The sequence below is a fragment of the Schistosoma haematobium genome, chromosome 1 (assembly GCF_000699445.3).
Source record: "Schistosoma haematobium chromosome 1, whole genome shotgun sequence".
Lineage (NCBI taxonomy): Eukaryota > Metazoa > Platyhelminthes > Trematoda > Strigeidida > Schistosomatidae > Schistosoma > Schistosoma haematobium.
This window is the reverse complement of record NC_067196.1, coordinates 36,774,868-36,798,491: the sequence shown is the minus strand read 5'-3', so window position 1 is coordinate 36,798,491 and position 23,624 is coordinate 36,774,868. Positions and strand designations below refer to the sequence as shown.

The 23,624-nt window shown below is 36.6% G+C and overlaps 1 protein-coding gene across 1 annotated transcript; it reads right to left on the bottom strand.

The window, feature by feature from the left end:
• Positions 1-2,997: 2,997 nt before the first annotated feature.
• MS3_00010116 (uncharacterized protein) lies at positions 2,998-19,423 on the bottom strand. Its single transcript, XM_051218457.1, has 16 exons — positions 19,312-19,423; positions 19,233-19,277; positions 19,122-19,197; positions 17,009-17,222; positions 15,456-15,721; positions 12,945-13,336; positions 11,124-11,548; positions 10,702-10,760; positions 10,000-10,565; positions 9,057-9,369; positions 7,907-8,068; positions 7,042-7,412; positions 6,135-6,408; positions 5,169-5,338; positions 4,540-4,992; positions 2,998-3,618 (listed from the first exon to the last, which is right to left on the bottom strand). Exons 1-16 carry the CDS (start codon positions 19,372-19,374, stop codon positions 3,304-3,306), a joined length of 4,164 nt encoding a protein of 1,387 aa, XP_051073913.1. The 5' UTR covers positions 19,375-19,423; the 3' UTR covers positions 2,998-3,303.
• Between the last annotated feature and the right edge of the window lie 4,201 nt (positions 19,424-23,624).

The window sequence follows — 23,624 nt, the reverse complement described above, 5'->3', positions numbered from 1 at the left end:
GCAGTTTACCCCTCGTCGGTGGACTGATTTCGATTGGCGTCCGACTGGAAGTCTAAAGAGATGGTTAGGGACTTTGGTTCTTGCGATTGCAGTAAGTATTGTGGTTTTTTGAATGTTATTACTATAATCATTGTTGTTTTGCGTCAAATTATCATCGCTTATCCGTCTAAAGCCATAAATTTACGACTAAAACACGATCTCTTTAGTGGTCATCTATTCTTGTCGATTATATCAACATTATGAAAAGACAATTTTGATATACAGTCGCTTTTTTTTAACCAACTACTTTACTTTTTTACTAAAACAATATTACTTCTTATCCATGGAATAACTTGTTCTGAATATTGCTAAGCTTCATCAGTTAGGACAAAATACATTAAATCATCGAAACGATATGACTATTAGTTTAAATCTTGTCATGACCTCTGTCCAAACACAGAACCAGACTAAACCAAACAAAGTAGCCACAGCATGACAACTACCACAGTAAAGTAATGTAAAGTTCCCTGCAAACAGTTCATTCTAATCTTTTGAACTTAATTACGGTAGTCAGTCAGTCAGTAACAACGTAGAACTTCGTACGTACGTACATCAGTTCGAGTTGCCACACCACATTAGCACAGAGATGCAGTTGTCGATTCAAATCCCGTAGTGATAGAGGCGGTAAAGGTATAAGCAGTAATCGGAAAGATTGGGGTTTGAAGATGTTATTTAAAGAGTATAATACAGTGAAATAAATTTGGAAAGAGGAAGAAAGGGACATGAAGAATTCAGAAGATTAGAATTTGGGAGAACACAAAGAGTGTATGCACCTGCGCCATTGCAAACGATTTTGAGCCATGTCATTCAGGGTCTCTAACCATCGGTTGCTATCATCTCATGGTCCCCAACCACGTAGTCTACACCTACCAAAATGACTCAGTCCATTTGTCAGTGACTTCATGGACTTGTGTCATGTTTTGGTTTGGCCGCCTCTAGTTTTCTTCCAATCTGCTCTTATACCACTGAACATCGCACGTCGAGGCAGTCGGTCGTTGGACATACGTAACACGTGTCCCAGCCATCTCAACTGAAGAAGTTTCACTACATCATCAATTGATTTGCCATCCTTACCTAGTACCCGTTTCCTAACAACTGCGTTACTTACTCGATGGTCCCAGGATATACGAGCAATATTTCGAAGACACCTATGATCAAATACTAGTAACCTATGAATATCCTCTACTCTTACCGGCCATGTTTCACTGCCATAAAGTAGGACGGAACGAACTGCTGTGCAGTAAACCCGTCCTTTGGTTTATAGACGGATATCTCGCCTACGCCATAAATGACGCAAGTTGGCAAAAGCTAGTCGAGCCTTCTGTATCCGTGCTGAGATTTCGTCACGGTAGACCTATGCCTTATAAGTTTTTCCACAATTTTTAGATACTTACAGCAGAATTGAATACTTTTTACTTGAAATTCGTACTTTGGGTACCACCTCCTCACTTTTTGTGTCTTGGACGTCTAATCTTTCTGACCTTGATGGGAGCCACTGCTATTCGTGAATATTTTGAATACCTCGATGATCCGTAAGTGAATTCAGTAGAGTAAAATAATAGAATTTTTATGTTACTATTTTTGAAAAGATCAACACATGTTTACAGACTTTCAAAATATGCACTTTCTCATAATCAAGCCATAAGGACTAGGTAAGATTAATAAGGACGTATAAGGAGCGATTTCGAGTTATAATTGTATCGAATTTTAGGAGCATCTCAACCAATTAACTTGGCTCCTTAAAGAATGTAAATGAAGATTCGTTAGACTCCATGTAACCATTATTTGATGAGGTTTTACAACCACAGAACGTTTCCCATCAAAAAATCGCTTATCTGCAGTACTTGAATATAAAATTCTAGGTGATAATCAATGTCAGTTTGGTTGTTTATCATCACTGTTGCAGAGTTCCATACTAGGAGGGCAAAATAATAATTTAGTGCCTCTTAGTTTTAGTGATATCTGCGGTTAATTTTTCACGAATAACAACAACTAAAAATGAGACCAGTCTTGAAAAAACTATGACCGTGTCTTCACTAGTGAATCTATTTGAAATCTACACCTTGAGTTCCGCTGGAAAATTGTGACTGATGGAAGATATACATGCTGGAAATAAAACAGTTATCACTAGCAATAACACTAGGTGCTGTATCGTGAATGTAATATCACCGGGCTCGCAGACAACTCAATTGTCCAGTGCCTCCTGCTAACTCAACTGTACCCAACTATGATGTATACTACACACGAATTAAGCAAGTCTCCACAAACCAATTCAACTAAACTTCACACTGTTGCAGGAAGAGAAAAGCTCTTAAATCTTCTGATGATCAAATAAAACAAGTGGGATTTACTAAAGCTTGCGAATAGACGTATTCTTCATTAACCTTTTACATTCGTATAACTTCCAAACAGACAATGAATCTACTATTTTGTAAAAACAAATGGAGAACATCTACCTTATTGTCATTGTACTTTTTTAAATTAAGTGCCAATGTGCATGTATATGAAAACTGTTTGAACTCTATAAATTACTGATTCTCAGTACTTTTCCCCGTTCCTAGTAAATGCAAACGATTTGGGAGACAAGCATGGATGATTTCAAGCATTATTATAACTGAATTCTTGATAGTAATGAAGTTTGGTTGGGACATAATTACTAAACCATTCCCCAGACACATATCCATCTTCTGGTCGTTGGTTTTAATCGGTTTAGTATCATGGACTTTCTGGCACTTTTATATTGTACCTTGGTTGTTTCGATCGAGTCGCGTATCGAAAACTGAGAAACCAGTAGAAGAAACTATTCAAAATCATCGCCCACAGAAGGTTGAAAACCCTGTTGTTTATAGACGTAATGCTAGGTCATCAGTAAAGTTGTTAAATCATTCATAGTTTTTTTCCCTATCTATGAAGATGATTTTATCACATTTTTTAAATAGGGAATTTCAAAAAGAAATATTTGTGACAAACTTGTGTTTTTATTTAAGTTTATGGCTGTTAATATCATTCACGGGTTCGTAACGTTCAGAACCATAAACTGCGATAAGTTCATAAAAAAGAAATAATACGTGACATCATACTGTTAGTTGTTGACACTCTAAAAGTAAACATACATACTTTTGAAACTGACAATACACAATGAAATTTGGTATCCTGCTTTGAATAGTATGAAATCCATTTCTTATAACAACCACTGCTATATGCCACTAAAATATTTTAGGTCAAACAAGCTAGGAACTCATCCTTTCACACAGCTAAATTAGGTTACATTCGTGCTTTTGGTTCTCGTTTTAAAAATTTCTGAGTAGACAGTGGGAACTGTGCTGTATCAAAGTCTGGGTCATTCGTCAAACGTACTGCTAGTCGATCTGAGACAACTTCTCTCAAAGAGTTTACGAGTTCAATGTCTGCGGCAGGTAGTCTTCTGAGTCTCGACCTATATTTATCTTCTACATCACTATTCGAATATTCGTTCGTCTTCTCTTTATTAACGTGATCACTTGCAACAGCATCGGATAAGCATTCTATGAATAATTGATCAGGTGATTGAAACAAAGATGCTGAGTGTTCTTGCATAACCTATTTGAACAGTATAAAACATAACGAACATGAAGTGATTAGACACTGGGATGTATAATGCGAACAAAGTCATCGTGAAACAAATTTTGGCATAAATTAACTTCTCCAACCTCTAACAGCCATCAAGAAAGAGACTAGACATATCTCAGAATAAGAATCCCCAAAATGTGCCAACCAGAACGTAGAAGTAGGCATCATGCAAAAATAGAGAAGAGAATACATCTCAATGGAATTCTTTCTCGTTTCAGGAAATGCAAGTTAGAAAGCGACCTAATCAAATTACTTATTTATTTTATACAACAGTCGTAACTTCTATTTCTGAAACTATGGAGGAATTGTTTATTGACTCTGCCGTGTAACTGAGATTTCCCAGTTTGAGTGATTCGTACTTTGGTGCACTCGAGTAGAGATTTCATGGCATCTTTCGAGCCTACACAAAACGTTTTCAAATTTAACTTCCTTCTATTACCCCTCGCGGTGGAGCATAAGGCCGCCGATCAGGATTCTCTATTGAACTCGGTCCTGAATGATCCTTTCTAGTTGCTATTTATTCTTTTGATGTCTGCTTCTAGTTTACGACCTAGTGTCTTGATCTTTCTGTTCCCTTCAGATTTCCAAGTTGAGGTTGCAAATGATGTGTTTTTAGTAAAAAATGTTTAACCCTACATCGTAATGAAAATATGAGGCTTCATTAGTTCGCATTTCAAAATATTTGGCCTTCTTTAACCGATGTACTTACAAAAGATTAAACGCTGCTTAAATAACAGTATCGCCGTTGGATGTAAGCGATTTCTTGAGGACGAGTCTGTATATATCGTTGCCGTATAGTTTATGGGACACAGTGTTATATATATATATATATATATATATATATATATATATATATATATACATTAGGGAAAAATAAACAAAGTTTATTACCTTTCGTCTTTTCGCAGGCATGCCTGCTATATATCCATCACTGAATCGCCCGAATTGATTAGGATCATCAGTAGTTGGAAGGTTATGTGACATAGCAGATATATCGCTGGTGACTACATGAATCCAGGCAGGAGGTAAAACAGCGTGCCAACCTTCTGTTTCATTTGGAACTGATAGGTCATTATTTATAGGCAGAGTAGCATTCGGATTAGGGTCAAGTCCATTTATCCTACTGTCAGGCAATTCTCCTGGTTTCGGAGTCCAATCAGGTAAGGAGGATATTTTTGATTGTAATTTAAGCTGACCCGTAGGCACATCACTATTACTTTTTGAAACAGCTGACATAGGACGGTTCATTTCATCCGAAGGCAAATCAGAGTATGCGTCTACAAACGGTAAATCATCACCATGCAAATCTTCATCAAATACATTTCGTTGGATTTCACCATTTGACTAAAAGAAAATAATGAACACTCCTGTAAGGGAAAATTGATTTGTATGTAATATAAATAATTCACGTTTCATCATATTTACACATTCAACCCAGCTTATAAATTTACCAGACCACCGCTTTCATATGTTCGCATGATCATCTAATATTATGTGTGAAATGAAAAAGAGAGACTAACCGGATCAACCATCATAGGTGAAGGGATTTTGGATTTCCTGAACTCTATATATGAGGACTTTTGGTGTGTCACCTTGGCACGTAATGTGGTTTCATCCATATCACAGTACGATTTAATACAATTCTCAAAACCTGTTATAAAGTCTTGAGCAAAGTCAAAGTTTTCATCATCTATAGAAATTATAAATTGAGAAAAGAATGAACGACAATTTAATGAAATCAGAATAGGAATTTGTGGAAATTATAGTAATTTTAATAGCTGAATTCATGAGTCAATACAAGTACTTAATAAAATATCATACTCTTTACATCACTAAAGATTTTTGGGGAAATACCAACTTTTTGCAGGTGTCCGACAGGTCATGTCATGATAAAATACTTTGTTTGTCGTTTACCTCTATCAAAAAATGTCCTTCGAAATGGCGTTTCTGCAAAAACTTATAATTGGCTCAGGCAAGTCAATTATTTCTAGATTTTAAACAACCGTTGCCACTACCATGACCTGACTCGTTACTCACGTCGAATATTAAAGGAATGAGTGAATACACGGCGAAAATATCCGACCTAAATTGTGCTATACTTCGAGCAACCCAATCAAGTCCTTAAACTACTGGGTACAAAAAATCAAAGATCCTGGGTTTCAGCCGACGATAGTACATGAGAAAAAACATGGGTATTTATAAATCTTGGGATGTCCTTGAGAACCAACTATTCAGAACATGGCTTTGTAGAGTTTGATTTAACTGTCGATGCGGTTTTAAAAAAGTGCAAAATAGCCACCAATTTGAAAAACATTTTCCAGCTGATACAGACCAAATTTCCAAAGGATTACGGTATATTTCAGTGGTAGCGATGTACAGTTGTTTAACAACACTTAGTGACGCCTAGAATAACTTATGAACAGTTGAAAGGACTGGTGAATAATCAGCTCAGTTATCAGTTAGTGTAAAACAGCCTATACACTTACCCTCATTCGCTTGCAAAAATGAATTTAAATGATCCAACAACATATCAAAGCCTGTAGTGATGCCAAACATTTGGTTTCGAATTCCTTGAGAACTTTCAGAACTTGATTCAGTGTGTAGTTCAATACCCAAAGAAGAAGCAAGATGATTTGTAAGGATGTCTGTTAAGCACAGAAGATCTGTACAAGCAATCTTCAGAGTCATCAGTAGGGTATTACCGAATCCGGTATTCGTTGGACTGGCTCTCCACAAATCCAATTGCGAAGAAACAATATACTTAAAGAATTAAAATGTAAATGAAAATTTACAAACTATAGTATTTAATTAAAGGATACGAAATAATTGATAGATACATCAGTTATAAAATGACTTTAGAAGTGTAAACTATTAAATCTGTAGGTAATTATATTAAGGTTCCAAAAAAGGCTACACACGTTTAGACCATTGTGACAACTAACTAATTAAATCAACCAATATAACAATTTCTACAACATTAAAATCCAAAGTAAGACCATGTTAATATTGCTAAAGTTAGTTGCCAACACTGATAATGTCAAATGAATTCTCACTTCCTTATAATTATGGATGAAACACTTCATTGTGACAATTAGCAAGTAATTCAGTTGCATGCATCTGAAAAAAACAGTATCTGTGCTTGCCCTAAAAGTCACTAAAGTGTTAACACATTGATCTGGACTAAGCAAATGAGATCTAGTCAGTCATAAACAACAAACATCTGAGTCGGTTCACGTCGCCACATTGAAAATCAAGTGGGAATATAAATAAGAATTCATTCAAATTAAAGAATAAGAACTTATAGGTAGCTTTTATAACCAGCTGGGATTTTACTCTTAAACAAGAAAAAACGAATATGTAAATAAACAATACCAAAATTTATGAATACCTTACCCTACATAATTTGGCAAATGATGCTGTTGTATCAACCAAGTGTTCAGGGAGATTTTCACCAAAATTTCTTAACCATGTTGCGTATTCACTATGAGAAGCATCTGACAATCGATCTCTAAAAATAACACTAACTAAACAATTAACAAGTTCTGTTTGATTGTTCCCCAAAACTGACTCAGCCCAGAAAAGGTGATGTTGCAGATGTTCGCGTAAACCATCCAAAGAGGATGAAGTGATGTGGCCGCAGCTTTGAGTATCAGGATGCTCATTGACTTCATTATGAATAGCGGTAATAATATCACTTAATAACCCAACGGATACACTTCGACCACGTGATGCGCTATTCACGGAATAATTTTGATCATTTACATCTGAAGAATACATGAAATAACAGTGAGAATATTGAGAAAAACTACTTAACGGAAAAAGTATTTGGAGTTTTGTCAAAAATCGCTTTACAGAAAGTACCCAAACGTACAACCAATAATATCATTGTTGAATCGGCTTCCGAGAACTACAACGGAGCCTCCAGATGCCCTAAAGGAGCCGAAGAGTTTCAGCCAATCAGAGCATGAGGGAGCTTTCTAGAATATTAACGTGGCATGCTACTATTGGTCAGTAGCATAATATGTCTCTTCGCGGACTGGCCAAAATACAAATGTTGATTTGAAAAATGCTGATCATCTATAAATACCCGTGTTTTTTTGTACAAAAATGAACCTTCGGAGTAAAGTGCTTTTCACTTAATTTGCGCCTTTTCTCTCGTGTTCAGGTCGCTGTGCAGTTCTAGCTTGCGGGTTACCAGAATAGCTTAGGAACCGAATAAAGCGTTCAAATTAGCAAGACTTATCAATGATCAACTCACATTCGCAGGCAGCCAATAAATTCGATGATGACTGGGAAATCCTGGACCATACTGTTTTAATCAATCCATCTATGAGTACACTGAAGATTTGAAATACACCTCTAAGCTGTGATTGATCGATTTCATTAGATACCCAAGATGGCTTAGTTTGAGGAAAAACTCCTAAATGATACGACAGAGATTGAGAGAATACAATTAATGAAATAAATTCCCGAGGATCATAAATGCAAAAATAAAGACAATCGGCTTAGAAAGTAACAACGGTGCGAAATGACAAGCTGGTATCATTAATGTGTTAATACTTAGTAAACTCAAATTTAGAGTATATTGATTTCTTCGCTTTTTGAAGTATGATTAACATCCTAATACAGCGGCTAACCAACTTACCTATCTCAATAAACGATTGAAATTGGGATCCACTATCTACCATGTGATAAGAGAGAGAAGACAACATCTTATGACTGTAACAAGAACAATTACTTAGTTGGTCACAGACAATACAAAACCAAAGACAAGTGTGTATCAGTTCGGGTTTCTATACATCACATCAGTAAAGTGTGAGGGTAAATTAACACGATATGAAGCGGAGGTACAATAATTTTAACTATAACAGGAAACTAAAATGATAAATGTAGTTCAACAAAAACAAATAAGATTGAATATCGAAAAATGTGAAGTTATACTAAACTGAAAATTCAAAGTAAATAAATGAATGTAACTAAGTCATTATAACGGGTTTTGAAGAAATCCTATACAACTTTATGAAGGGTTTCAATGTGCATCGAAGAAAATATCATGAAACTTGTGAAAGTTAAGTTATCTATAACATCGGAAATTAACAGAATCAAACTAAATTCGGATATTCACCTTACAATCAGTTGATAACAATCATTTAATTAATTGTGTTGTTCTATGTTATTATTAATGATCGTAAGGTGTAAAAATCTTCACATTAGTAATTATAATACTTGGTGAAATGATTTTTTAATGAACTTTGATTCATTGATTTATTTATTTCTAAACTCAAAAAACCTATGATAAAGAATTTTCTGTCCAAAATGTTGAACAATCCGGATTTATTGGAATGCATCCAAAAAATATCCATTCAACACATGAAACTGAACTACTACAGTTTACAGATTAATCTTACTTGGAGTATTATGCGTTGTTGATCCACTAGTTGTAGTTGCTGTTGAAGTTGCACTTCCTGCTAAATTTGTCACAGGATGGGATGGATTCATTGAGAATTGCATGGGTGACGATGAAACATGCAGATTGAATGGTGAGTGACCGGGAGTGAAATTATCGGTACTCACAGCAGAAATTGCGGCATTGGTGGCGGCGGATACAAGAGATAAAAGGTGTTGCGGCAGACTGATTCCTGAACCAAAGGAAAATGATCCAGGAGGTCTAGTACCTGCAGATCCAGTGTTTACTGTAGGTGGATTACCAGGAGCACTAGGCTATAAAATTACAAAAGCGGATATTACGCCAGTGAAGACGTGGAAAAAAGGATCATACAAAATTGAAACAAAGCGTTTAGTTAGTTTGTACCAGGATTAGTTAAGTTTAACTATAAGAAACCATGATCGATAAACATAAGTGACATATTACAAATATATTATTTGATTTGATAATTTCGAATAAATTGAGCATTTTGTAGATTGTTATAAATAAATAGTATATTTGTAGCATCCCAATAAGTAGAAAAATTAGATTTTCTGACGTTTCGTGGCTTAGTGTGTCACTTCTTCAGAGAATAAATAACCAAATTAATATATATATATATATATATATATATATATATATATATATATATATATATATATATATATATATATATATATATATAGCATGTACGAAACATTCGTTCTGATACGCTGAAATGGTGCTTTCTTTAATTTTTTTGGTGCCACACTCAATAGAGACATAATTCAAACGTGTTTCTTGGTCTGAAGGAAAGTTATTTAAAACCCGGTAAGAAAACTTACGATAACAGTCTACTGATTTTCAGTCATTCGCTTTTGAAAAAATAATTGCTTTTGCCAAATAAAACGTAAATTATACATAAATACCAATAATAATCGGCTTACTGGTGCACATTCTGCAAACGAAAAAGAAACTTGCGACGGTAAACCTGATCTTGTTTGGTTGTTTAAACTGGCAGGATCTACACTTGCTTGTGAACGACCTAGACGACTAATATTAGCACCATGTGGGGTGATGACATCATTAATTGGTGTAAGTGGTGGTGGTTCTGGCAAATTGTATGACGTAGAAACTCTATGACTAACTTCACGTGAAAAGTGACGAGAATTGCATGCCAAAAAAGGGTCAACTGAGTCTATTACCGTGAGTGGAGGGAGCGATGGGCGAGGAACCATAGTTACGTTGGTATGAGTAGTTGGTAGTGAATCACTGGAAGTAGTTATAGTGCGCGTAGTAGATGGTATTGACACAACACTAGTAGGAGCACTTGTTGAAGTTACTGGAGATGAAAGTGATGCTAAAAATGGAGCAGCTGGGAGACTAAATGTGTTTACAGATATTATTGGAATGTCAAAACGATGGATAATAGCAGTGCGTCCGTTTCCCAAAGAGGTTGTCGTTGTAGTCATCGCAGGGTTAGGTGTACCGAATGAACTTGTTACAGCAGGAGCTACAAAAAACGAAATGACTTTCATTATTAAATGATGGTATAAATCTGTAATAAAAAGCGTAACGAAATAAAATTTAAAAATCAGAAGGAAACTAATTAATAATAGTGAAACTGAGAATTACTTAAAAAGATTTACCATTTTCCGTTTGAAGGTTACTAGCGCGGTTTCCATTAGACGCCGATCGACTTCGTATACTAAAACGGAAAAGTATAGATTGATAAAAATAAGACGTAATTTTAATGAACCAGAATACAACTTCGAAAGATGATTGTTATAACTATATCGATAACAAAATCGATGGTCTGATACTATTAATTAATTCGATCTGTGCTCATTTCAAGAAAGAATAAATGCGTATGGATAGCGTTAAATTAGCAGTTTTATATTTGAGATTATATTAATTGACAATGAACATAAAACTCTCGAAACACATTTAGTTCACTGGGTAATCGATCTTTTAGACCAAATACATAACATACTCTGATTTCTGAATATCCAAATGATAGTACCATGAAAGTAATTATCAAACGAAATCATAAAACTATTGTAATAATTACCGTGAAGTTGTGGAGCCAACATTAGAAACAGGATGTTCGGATCTAATAATCCGTGGTTCTTGTCCATCTCCAGTTGCCACGATCGTAAGATCAGGTGGTTCAACGCTAATCCGCGCACGTATCCGACGTCTCTCAGTATCCGAAACACTTAAAACCCGTTGAGTACATCGTTTGACTTGAGGAACTGGCTTTGGTTCTTTCACAGGATCACTTGTGAGGTCAATTAAAGTATTTGCGTCAGGATCCTGTCTTTGAGATTCATCACTTGTTGATGTTTTAGATTCCGAGTCACTAGTCTGAGAAACAGAAACGGTACTATTGACCTGTTGTGTCTCCCGTTCTGTCATAGTAATTACATTGAAATCAGATATCAAATGAAGCATATGGGCGTTTAAGTGTAGTAAACGGCTCACTTGAGAAAACAGCTATAGAAGAAATAAAACATGGATCAGATTGTATGCAGCCCAAAGTATAGTTAAGAAAAATGAACAATCAAATAACCCTAGCCTACTTGAAAAATTAGTACAAATCAAAAAAGTCTATAAATACAATTGCCCCAAAATGGCCTGGTATGGCCAAGAGTGGGGTGAGCCCGCCCTCCCTCTTGAAATACTCTCACACGGCCACGTGTATATAGCCTCTGCCATGGAAGTCTTGCTCACTGCCTTCTCGTGGCGGGGGTGTTGTTCACGAAAATGAGAGGACGAAGGGCGAATGTCCGGCGCTTTAACCGGATCCCAAACCAATGGTGCACATGGGCTCCAGTATCCTGAGGGAACAAATAGCATATGAACCAATTGTTGGTCACCGGCTAGCATCTGACTGCATCTCCTTACGTTGCTCCACTGCCTTGTGGGTCAAACCTTTAGGTCAAAGGATCGGGGTGTGGCCTCGTAAGAAAACCACCTGTTTCGGTCTGAGCACCCGGGCAGTATCACAGCCCACACACAAATATGATGAAATATTGATATCTATGAAAAATACTTGTCTTGCATCGATTAACAATCAACGATTAACATTATTATTCCTGTTATTGTTATTAATATTATTTTTTAAGTCATTTATTTACTCTTTTATTTCCACTCTGTATATCCTAATCTGGTCGTTATTGTTCTTATTTTTCTTTTACGCTCCTATTCTCATTGTTTTGTGTGACGCATATATATTTGGTGCCCTCTTGCAGCAATATTTAGGTGTTCGGATAAATAAGTAAAATAAATAAGAAATACAATCATAAAGTTGTTTTCTTGTCGGCAAATATAGTAGACGCTAAAAGTCTAAATACAATCACATTATTACAATGTAGTGGACGAGAACACAAGCAGAGACAACTAAATGTAATCGAACACAAAATTACAAAATGTCTTGGTAAAATCTGGGAACCATATAGTAAAATTGTTCATTTGCAAAATATCAATCAATTGTTTTAGATCTCATTGCTCTTTCGTTTCCACACCAATCATTCTCTGCTCTCGTTTTCTTTTCTTCGATTTACTTAACCTTCTGTCGCTAGGTATTTCAGTTTCGATTGATGATGCATACTACTTATATCAGTAGCACACACGACGGCACTATATTCACAGCACGAAAAAGTTAGTATTGGAATACAAGCATTATCAAAAGCAATTCAGTCAGCAGCAATTAATAAATAAAATACTTCACTTTTTACGAACTCAATGAAAGAACCACGCATCACGTCCTTCATATTTATTTTAGGAAACAGGAACCCTGTTAAAGTGGTAGTAGAATATAACTCCTAGAACTCCAAAAGGACTACGCAGACAAATTTTAGTACAACAAAATCTTAGTCACTCAACTTACACGTGGATGCCAGTTCGACACTTGAGATGTTCTCCTTTTAGTTTCGATATCTTGTGATGTGTGACCAACTTCTAATGTGGAAGAGTCTTCAATAGTGGAGCAGACTTCAGATGTTGTCCCAACGATCTTACTTTCATTATGCAACATTTCTCCCCACTGGTCTAACTGGGGTTCTATTGAGTGCCATAGTTGACGATATCTGCTAAGCATATCTGCTAACAAAGCCAAAGAAGGTTCTGGTGTGGAATTTATTGAATTATCTACAGTTTCTGTGTTATTTTCTTCCTCAGCTTTTGGTTGCTCATCATTATTAAGATTTTCGATTTCATCTGGGGAAATTTTATCATATTCATCCGTATCCACTAACATGGGTGATGATTCTCGTTTGGACGCTAAATAAGAAGAGCGATTCACTAAAGTACCCAAATAATGGGTATTATTACACAAAATAACATCCGAATTGAAAAACAATAATCAAAACCGGCATAACTGCGCTGGTATATATATATATATATATATATATATATATATATATATATATATGTATATATATACTGATTTATTTGGAATTCCTTGATCAGATATAAAGACAACTGTTTAGAATGTCTTATTTGAAAAAACTAAGAGAAAATTAGGCAAATGCAGACGTTTTTTCTGGGAAAGTGAAATTCCTAAATACAGCATATGAAGATCAATCTTAAAATTCGAATAATTGGTTTAAGGTGATTTTCACATGGCAAACTTTTAACACACAGTGAATTTTGTCTATTCGCTTTTCATGTGTTTCCATTTCTATCGATTATGCAGTATTCAGTAAGTTAATTTATTTCCAATGCATTATTCCTTGTGTTGATTAATTCACTGGGATTGTTTTATGACAACTGCTCAGTTTGATGAACTTCTGTAATTAATGATGATAGAATAATCAATGCATAAATGAATACACTTGGATGTAAATTGATCATGTGGTTTTTATTATGGAAGCTTCTGAACAAACCTGGACTTTTCACTCTAGTTAGTGGATAGGGAAGAAAATGAAAATAGTCTCGTTGATCGTATTGAAGTTGAGAACAATCAGCTTAGCGCACAGGTGTGTCAGTTTTATAATATTCTTGTGGCGAATAGTTTGGAGGCCGTGTGAAGAAAATCTTCTTCCCGATACTCTCACAAATCTACGAAATAAACTCAAGTAAGAATCATTTCAGGAAACACCTACGTTTGTACACCACCTATTATGATAGTCGATGGTAATACTTCGACAGTCGAACTACGATAACAGTGACTATAACTTACTGGTGAAATGTCAATCACATTGGGTGAGTGGGAAATTTTTATTTTAGTTAATACACCGAAGGATGAAACCCATCACATTATTAAAAAACCCTCACTAGTGAACCGAAATATGAGTATTGCTCAAGCTATGGATTCATGATACAGTGATGGATGAAAATCTCAGCCGTATAGTCGCTGAAAACAATGACACAAGTGTTGGTGGAGAATCTAGGAATTACTGGTATTTTGAGTTTATTCAAACCATGCCGACTAAAATTTCCACAGAATTCTTCGGTTCCCTAATATTTAACCGACTTTGTGTAAAAATATTTTGCAGGCCATGCGTAAGATCATTGGAAGACATGTCAGTTATTTCGCTAAATGAGGGGTTATTAATCAACCACACAGAATCATTCTATTTATGGTTCCGAAGATTGGAAGCGTGCATTAATATCTAAAACACTTCAATACAAAAAACACATACATATCGATTGGAAACTAAAATTTTAAACTCATGAGATAAGACAGACCACTTCGAGAAAAATAACTTCAATGAACATTTATCACTGACAAATCATAACCACTCACTATAATATTTAATTTCCAATATCTGCTGGATTTACTGACCTCTATGCATACAAAGATATTCTAGTCAGTTTACACATAATAAAGGTATGGAGCCTGTTGTACTGCCTTATATTTAAGTAATTATTCTCTGCAGGTGACTAAGTGATATGTTTGGCTATTGTAGACACATGAAATTTGGACTACAATATAATGAACAATTAAAAACTGATACTTTTTAGTAGCACTTAAAAATATACTTGGATATTACAGAATGTGCCAGATACTTAATATAAGACGATTATGTAACAGAGAAACTACCAACTCTACAGCCTTTTTCAGTATATATATAGGCCATTAAGTTGGACAAGAGTAATTTTGCTTTATAACCCCATAAAGTACTTAAAATTACTTATTTGTCAGTCGTTGTAAACACCATGATATCTAAAAAAACATATATCGCGGGTTATTTATGGTGAACTTTATTTCATAGTAATGATTAGTGAGGACTTTAAATGAATGAACAGTAACATTTAATTTGGCGTCCTAAGCATTCTAATACATTATCCCCTCCTTTATCTAAACGTAGAACAAGATATATCAGCAACCACACACACGATTTCAAGAATGCTTAAATCGAACATCCGGAATTAGTAAAACTAATCTCAGACTTACTTTCATTTACATTATCACAAGTGTTAATAATATCAACCTTCTGAATGTCACGTTGGTTTGTGGAATGAGATGTGGAAGGAGACGGATCAGTTTCTGATGGTTTTACCTTGTTATCATGAGAGTCTTTGTAAGACATTTGGGATATTTTCTGAGTAAGGCGAGTGGCTTGGCGATGCAATTTGTTGAAAGCATTTTTTCGTAAGGTTATTAAAGAATGATCATGAAGGGAATCGCCAGAAAGATCACCATCACGAGAGAGGGAGAGGCTAAAAAAGCGAATCAAGTGAACTGAAATGATGAACAAATCTTTGATATCAAATCATAAAATATTGTACAAACACAAAAAATTACACATTTGACTAAGAAAAGCTGGTATCATACTAGGATTAGAAACTTAGAGGTCAAGAAGTGAAAATTCAAGACAGTGCAAATTTATGATCACAGGTATAAGTTTCAACAGGTAGTGTATTATCAAAGAAATCCAGACCAAACAACGAGTGAACCAAGCTCTTCACACTTATAAAATATGAGAGCGGGAAACCGGTAACTTATCTCATTTAGTCCAAGAGATCCCGACTATTGTGAATAAGTTTGTATGCATAAGCGATTAATTGGATGACCTATACATAGCTTTATAGAATCCTTGTGAATAACAAAGGCTTATAAAATGTTTTTCAATTCTAACAAGAAATATTAGTTAAGTTCAGCTTTGTGGGCGAGACTATAATTTATGGATGAATCAATCAGATTTAGGATAACAAGTCTTGGATTTTGGCGAGAAATTCACTCATCTATTCGGCAAAATAGCGTCGTGGCATTTTAGCTGATGTCAGTTCGTGATAAAAACCATAAATCTAATTCCTAACCCTAACTACCAACTCTGAATCATAATCCTTATTCTTTAAACTGCTTTATAACCCATTTTGCCCTAATAAGTAGGCAGACACTCTTAAAATCAGTTTAACGTTGCTCAAAGGTCATACATAAATCATAGCTTCGCCCTATAGGGTATTGATAGTAACAATAGCATCTAAATAACTCATTAATAAACGCGCAAGGACAAGTAATGATTGAGTTGCACGCTCTACAGTGAGTGTTTCATACGTACACATTTCACCTATTGGGCTATCGTGCATCATATCTCATCAACGTATCGAAAGCTATTAATAATTGGAAAGGATAAATAAACTCTGTAAAGCTTCCACGATGTCACGACAGAAAACAGACACTAACCGATCTAAATAAATAATATTACAAAAGACTTTTCTATAAATATTTAATGGATAACTGGATTATAGATCGTTGGTTTATGGAACTAGAATATTAAATGAAAGCAGTTGCATATGTTTACTTATCAGAGGACTACTAAATAAGACCCGATACACCAATCTGTATAATTCCTCCCTAAGGGTTTTGACAGTTAATGGCTCAAAGACATGCAAAGTTCTTGACTTGAATGCTATCAAGGCACAATATATAAATATTGAGCTAAATGATACACTGATTTAAAAGATGATGATTACAAAACAGTAGGTCCTCAGATAAACGCATACTTAGTTGCTCTGCTCAGCTCGCTAACACCACTCAGTATCCCAGAGGTAATGTCTTGTATAGCTTGCTGCATGCTTATACCTCCAAACGTAAATCCGCCTAGACCAGAACCACCCATGTTAGCCGTTGAGTCAGTTGTTGCAGTTCCAGAAGATGATTGTTCTCTGGTAGTTGGAGGGGGCCTGACAACAAGATGTACCACTTTACCTTGAATACCTGAATATAAAGAAAACTGAATTAAGAGATATCCATATTTTCCTAGAATTTTAAACACCGGTTACGTGAACCACTCCATAAAACGTACGAAACGTGTCCCATAAGGAAATCAGTGTGGTTTTGACGGAGTAATAGCCCGTGAAAATGATGAGGTTTTGCAGTCTACAATTAAATACACCGAGGGCGCAGTAGACTGAGTCCCGATGAAACAATGTCATCATAAACAGCCGGACGACAGTAAGATCTGAAAGAGACATTAGGTCAACTTTACTTGACCGTGAGACATCCCTTTTATGTAATGATTATCCTTAGTGGTGCTGCCTTATCAAAACAGAAAGGGATTTTAAATGTCAATCTTAAAACAACAAGAACTGCCCACAAAGAGCTAGTACCCAACTGGGACTGTGCAGCTGTCGTTTGGGATCTGCAGACATGCTCATAGTTTGTCAAGACCACTCCTGACAGTCTACTTTCCGGGCTTCTGAAGAACATGAGTTACACTGTTGTCAACCATAAACCATGAAGTGGTCATTGATTCTTATTTTTACTAAAGACCTCTTTTATTTCCAGGCAACCACTAACCACAATTATCATGCGAACCTTACCCAGCTATTTTACACCATTCATGATGAATGAAGCCAACAATCACTTTGCGAATTAACGTCAAGTTTTAGTTTGATTACCCTGTTTTTTCTCTATTTAATACTTCAGTCAGCGCTCAGTGTCACAATAGGTGACTAGGATATTTAACATATGTTTAGGTCACCTTAGTGAACAAAGGTCTCCAGCTTTACCAACTGACTCACTATACCCACCTAATTCCCTACATCTAACCTTATCACTGTCAAAGATCACGGTTTACAACCATGAATTAAAGCTAAGCAGACTTGCTACCTTTAGAAATCTCACCTACGTTATGGATGACCCAGTGCGTTCAATAAATTTGTTCCAATATTGTCAGACGCCAAATATAGCTAACTACACTTCCCAAATAAATGACTATATCAATGTACTCGAATGCTTCGCTAGGCGTCCAAAAGAAAGTTTTGTATAAGGCTTCAGTAGCAATAGTTGGGGAGATAAAGATATGGATGCGTATATGAACTCATCGGGTGAGACTACAATTTAAAGACGACCTTTGAGAGACGCTAAAGTGAACATGAGTGCGTCTACCTGTCAGCACGAACTGATAACATCTAAAATGACAAGGCGCTGTTTGGACAAATGGGTGAGTGGATTTCTCGCTGAAATCCAAGACCTGTTATCCTAAATCTGATTGGTTCGCCTATAAATCATAGGTTTACCACTCATTGTCCTTGCCTAAGAGTTGGTCTGAAATCCTGTCACATTGCTGTTTAGTGATAATGACCCACAAGTTATCATACCAGTTGGGATTAGGATTGGATGGGTTAGACAGTTCGGTGATGTTCACTAGCTTAGATGTAATCCCATAATGCACTTAAACTAGGATTATACTATCAGTAAGATCGGGTATAACAAAGCTACGAATATATCAGAATAACGTAAAAATTAAACTGAAAGTCCGACGTATAAGTACAGTGTGGCTATGATGTTCGTACCGCATCTATTAGCACAAAACAAGAATCAGATAGTTTTGACTTAACGAGTGAAGAACACTAAGCTTGTTTGAAGTTCTGAAAACTGGTGTTTTATTAGTACGTGTGCTAATTCACAAAGATAAACTTCTATTCAGATGGACTACAAAATATTAAGTTATACATCTCTGATAGTATTCACTTAGTGTCTCCTAAATTACGAGTCGCAACTAGATTAGCTAAATGTGTCCAACCGAATTAAAATGAAGGATATTTTCGTACCGGTAAAACGATCTTGTTGCAACAAAACTATCAAATGAATAAAATGTAATCAAAAACTTGCCGCATTCCAACAAAGTTTGTTCATTGTTGAGAACTCTCCCTTGGAAAATAAGGCGTTGTTGATCAGCTGCAATGTTCTATAAAATGGGTAGAATTTCGAAAAACGACTAACCAACTTCTGTTCTATTTCTTTTTTGAAATTTTCGATATTCATGGCCTGGAAACGAGTCGGGAAAAAAAGAAGTACATACCTCATTTTCTATATGGAATATAGAGTCTCTTCCATCAAGCGTTTTTACCGTCACGTCAAACATCTCCAGTAGTAAAAGACGTCGGTCAAAAGACTAGCGGGACCGAAACTTTGGATCACGGTGATACATTTAAACACAACTGAACAAATGTACAGGATTTAGTCAGAGTAATCACATATCTTCCTCGCTTAGACCGTGTATTCATTATTCACAGGATCTTTCTTCTAAAGTATTCATGTAAGCTTCATTGTTTTATTAAACTTGCCTCCTCACAATTTTTGGAAAGGACAGGAAGAAAGTATTGAGTCTAATAGCATGTATCTATTTTATTCTGTTTGGTTCTCATATAATGGCTTCACAAGCAAAGTCGTTAGCAGCTGGACATTGCATTAGCCAGAAGTACTATAATATGAAAATTTTGTGGTTTTTATAACTGTGATGAAAAAGCCATATTTCTTTTCTCTTTACGGATTTTTTGTCCAATCGCATTTATATTCAAATTGCTTGTTTTTATCATTTATGAGTAATTATTAGTTAACTGATTGGAAATTATGTTGTTTTTTGGTATTTATTTAAGTACGACCAACGTCGTTCCTTTTTCTCCTATACTGACCACTGTTTGTTATTGATTAGTACAATCGTGTCGCTATATCTTTTTATGCTATTCCTCACTACATTATTGGAATTTTAGTTCTCTTCTTCAAGCCTATATCGACCATACCGTAGGGTATTTCATAACCAAGTGAATTCTATTTACTCTGGTTACTCCAGAGGCGACTCTTATGCAGCAATCCCTGCATACCTGTTTTCATCATTTTGTCATTCAAATAATAGCTTTGTTTTGCATGTTATCTTTTTTACTATTTTCTTATTTCGCTCTATGACAATAATATTTGTTTTCTCATATGGTTGTTTGTTTTGCGTATAGTCATACCTTGATTAATTTCTCGCACAGGTCCATTGCAAAACTTATTCTGAAGTGAAACTATTAAATCAGTATAAAACAATATGTTCAGTAACCTAGTGGAAGGTTAATAATTACTCATTTCATGCGATTGCCAACTAGATTCAGAAATTTGGATCTACAAGCAGAACAACTAAACTGGACTGTAGCGGAATACGAATCCCAAAACAAACAATTCAGTATGTCTTCCATATTTGACACTAACCCCATTAGTTTTACCAAATACGATTAGCTAAAGACATGTAGTGGCATTGGGCCCTAACCACACAATCCTCAAAGCTGAACATTAGACAAATAGGAAACTAGATATTCACTATTTAACGCGGAGAAAAACCCAACGATGGACAAGGCAGGAGGAGTGAATAGAGCGAATTCGAATTGATCGGACGGCACGGCTCGGCCTTGCAGGCGTGGCCAACCTTAAGTGTTGTAACACAATCTTTTGTTCCTATTAAATATATTGTTCTATCTCTAGCCTAAGTTTTTTCTCCATCATATATTGGTGATTGTTACGATGCGATGAGTTGTAGACAATGATGTGTACTCCACATGAGATCTTATAGATTAGGCAGTTACATCACGACATCCACAATTTTAGGATCGGGTCTATTGTTAGAGCAGCACTAATATCATAGTAGACCATAATTCTACAGGCACTCGGTCACACATCTACATTATATCACGAGTGGGTACGCCGTGTTACTCATCTGCTACAACCGTTAGCCAACCCACATTAAACGCTTCCCCATTTACAGATATCCTTTCGAATATATCGTAGAACCTCTTCATTTCCGACTTGACTGGTTTGGCGCAATTCGACTCCGCCTGGAGTCCCTCCGGGGGCCACTGCCGGTCCCAAGCCCGGATAAAGGAGGAGGGTTGGGCATGGGGTTAGCGTCCCCATCCCGTAGAAAACTAACTCGCTAAAAAAACGCTAACCAGAAAAAATTATTCAAACCTTTTAAACTCTGCCCTGGGAGTCAGGTTTTCATTTAGAAGAATTATGACGTTTCATGATGAAAGCCGAGTTCCTTCGGAATTCACGAGTGCGATGCCCCTTCTGACAACCAGAGCGACCATTTATTTAGGTACATGGAATGTTCGTACAATGTGGGACACCGGGAGAGTCTTACAAATTGCTGCAGAAATGAGGAGATACAACCTAGAGGTACTTGGGATCAGTGAAACACATTGGACACAAGTTGGACAACAACGACTAACTACAGGAGAGCTCCTGTTAAACTCCGGCCATGAAGAAGAAAATGCACCACATACACAAGGAGTTGCATTGATGCTGTCCAAACAAGCACAAAATGCACTTATAGGATGGGAATCTCATGGACCAAGGATCATCAAAGCCTCGTTTAAAACAAAGAAAGAGGGCATTTCAATGAACATCATCCAATGCTATGCGCCTACCAACGACTACAATGAAGACGCTAAAGATCAATTCTACAATAGGCTGCAGTCAATCGTCGAGAAGTGTCCGACAAAGGACCTGACCATTCTGATGGGAGACCTAAACACCAAGGTTGGAATGAAGAACACCGGATATGAAGACTTCATGCAACGACATGGAACAGGAGAAAGAAACGGAAATGATGGGAGATTTGCAAACCTATGTGCCTTCAATAAGCTGGTCATGGGCGGCACCATATTCCCACATAAACGCATGCACAAAACCACATGGACTTCACGGATCACTCTACACAAAACCAAATCGACCATATTTGCATCAACAAAATATTCATGAGGATTATAGAGGACGTGAGAACCAAGAGAGGAGTTGATATAGCGTCAGATCATCACTTGCTGGTCGCCAAGATGAAATTGAAACTCAAGAAGCACTGGACAATGGGGCGGACAATATCACAAAAGTTCAATACGGCCTTTCTTCAGGATACTAACAAACTCAACAAATTCAAGATAGTCCTCAGCAACAAGTTCCAGGCCTTTCATGATCTACTCGATGGAGAGGGAACTACCATAGAGAGCAACTGGAAAGAGATCAAAGAGGCAATCACTTCAACATGTCATGAGGTTCTGGGCCACAAGAGGCACCATCACAATGAATGGATCACTGCTGATACACTGGATATGATTGAAGAAAGGAGGAACAAGAAGGCAGCAATCAGTATCAGCCGAACAAGAGCAGAGAAAGCCAAGACACAAGCTGAATACACAGAAGTAAACAAGAAAGTGAAGAGAAGCATCAGAACTGACAAACGTAAATATGTGGAAGATTTAGCAATGACGGTGGAAAATGTTTCAAGAGAAGGAAACATGAGAACTGTATGACACAACAAAGAAACTCTCTGGAAATCACCGTAAACCAGAACTACTAGTGAAAAGCAAGGTAATCATCAACATTGAAGAACAACGAAACAGGTGGGTAGAACACTTTAAGGAACTCTTGAATCGACCAGCCCAACTGAACCCATCCAACATCGAAGCAGCACCCACGGACCTCCCAATCAATGTTGGCCCACCAACAATTGAAGAAATCGGCATGGCCATCAGACAAATCAAGAGTGGCAAAGCAGCAGGACCGGACAACATCCCAGCAGAGGCACCGAAAGCAGACGTAGCGGCAACTGCAAGGATACTCCACATTCTCTTCAATAAGATTTGGGATGAGGAACAAGTACCAACAGACTGAAAACAAGGACTTCTGATCAAAATACCGAAGAAAGGCGATCTCAGCAAGTGTGATAACTACAGGGGCATCACTCTTCTCTCAATACCGGGAAAAGTCTTCAACAGGGTATTGTTAAACAGGATGAAGGACTGCGTAGACGCCCAACTTCGTGACCAACAGGCAGGATTCCGTAAGGATAGATCGTGTACAGACCAAATCGCAACTCCACGGATCATTGTGGAACAATCAATTGAATGGAATTCATCACTCTACATCAACTTCATTGACTACGAAAAGGCATTTGATAGCGTGGACAGAACAACACTATGGAAACTTCTTCGACACTACGGCGTGCCTCAGAAGATAGTCAATATCATACAGAACTCATATGATGGATTACATTGCAAAATCGTGTATGGAGGACAGTTGACAAAGTCGTTCGAAGTGAAGACCGGTGTTAGGCAAGGTTGCTTACTCTCACCCTTTCTCTTTCTCCTGGTGATCGACTGGATCATGAAGGCGTCAACGTCTGAAGGGAAGCGCGGGATACAATGGACATCTAAGATGCAGTTGGATGATCTAGACTTCGCAGACAATCTGGCCCTTCTATCCCAAACGCAACAACAGACGCAAGAGAAGACGAACAGTGTGGCAGCAGCCTCAGCAGCAGTAGGTCTCAATATACACAAAGGGAAAAGCAAGATTCTCCGA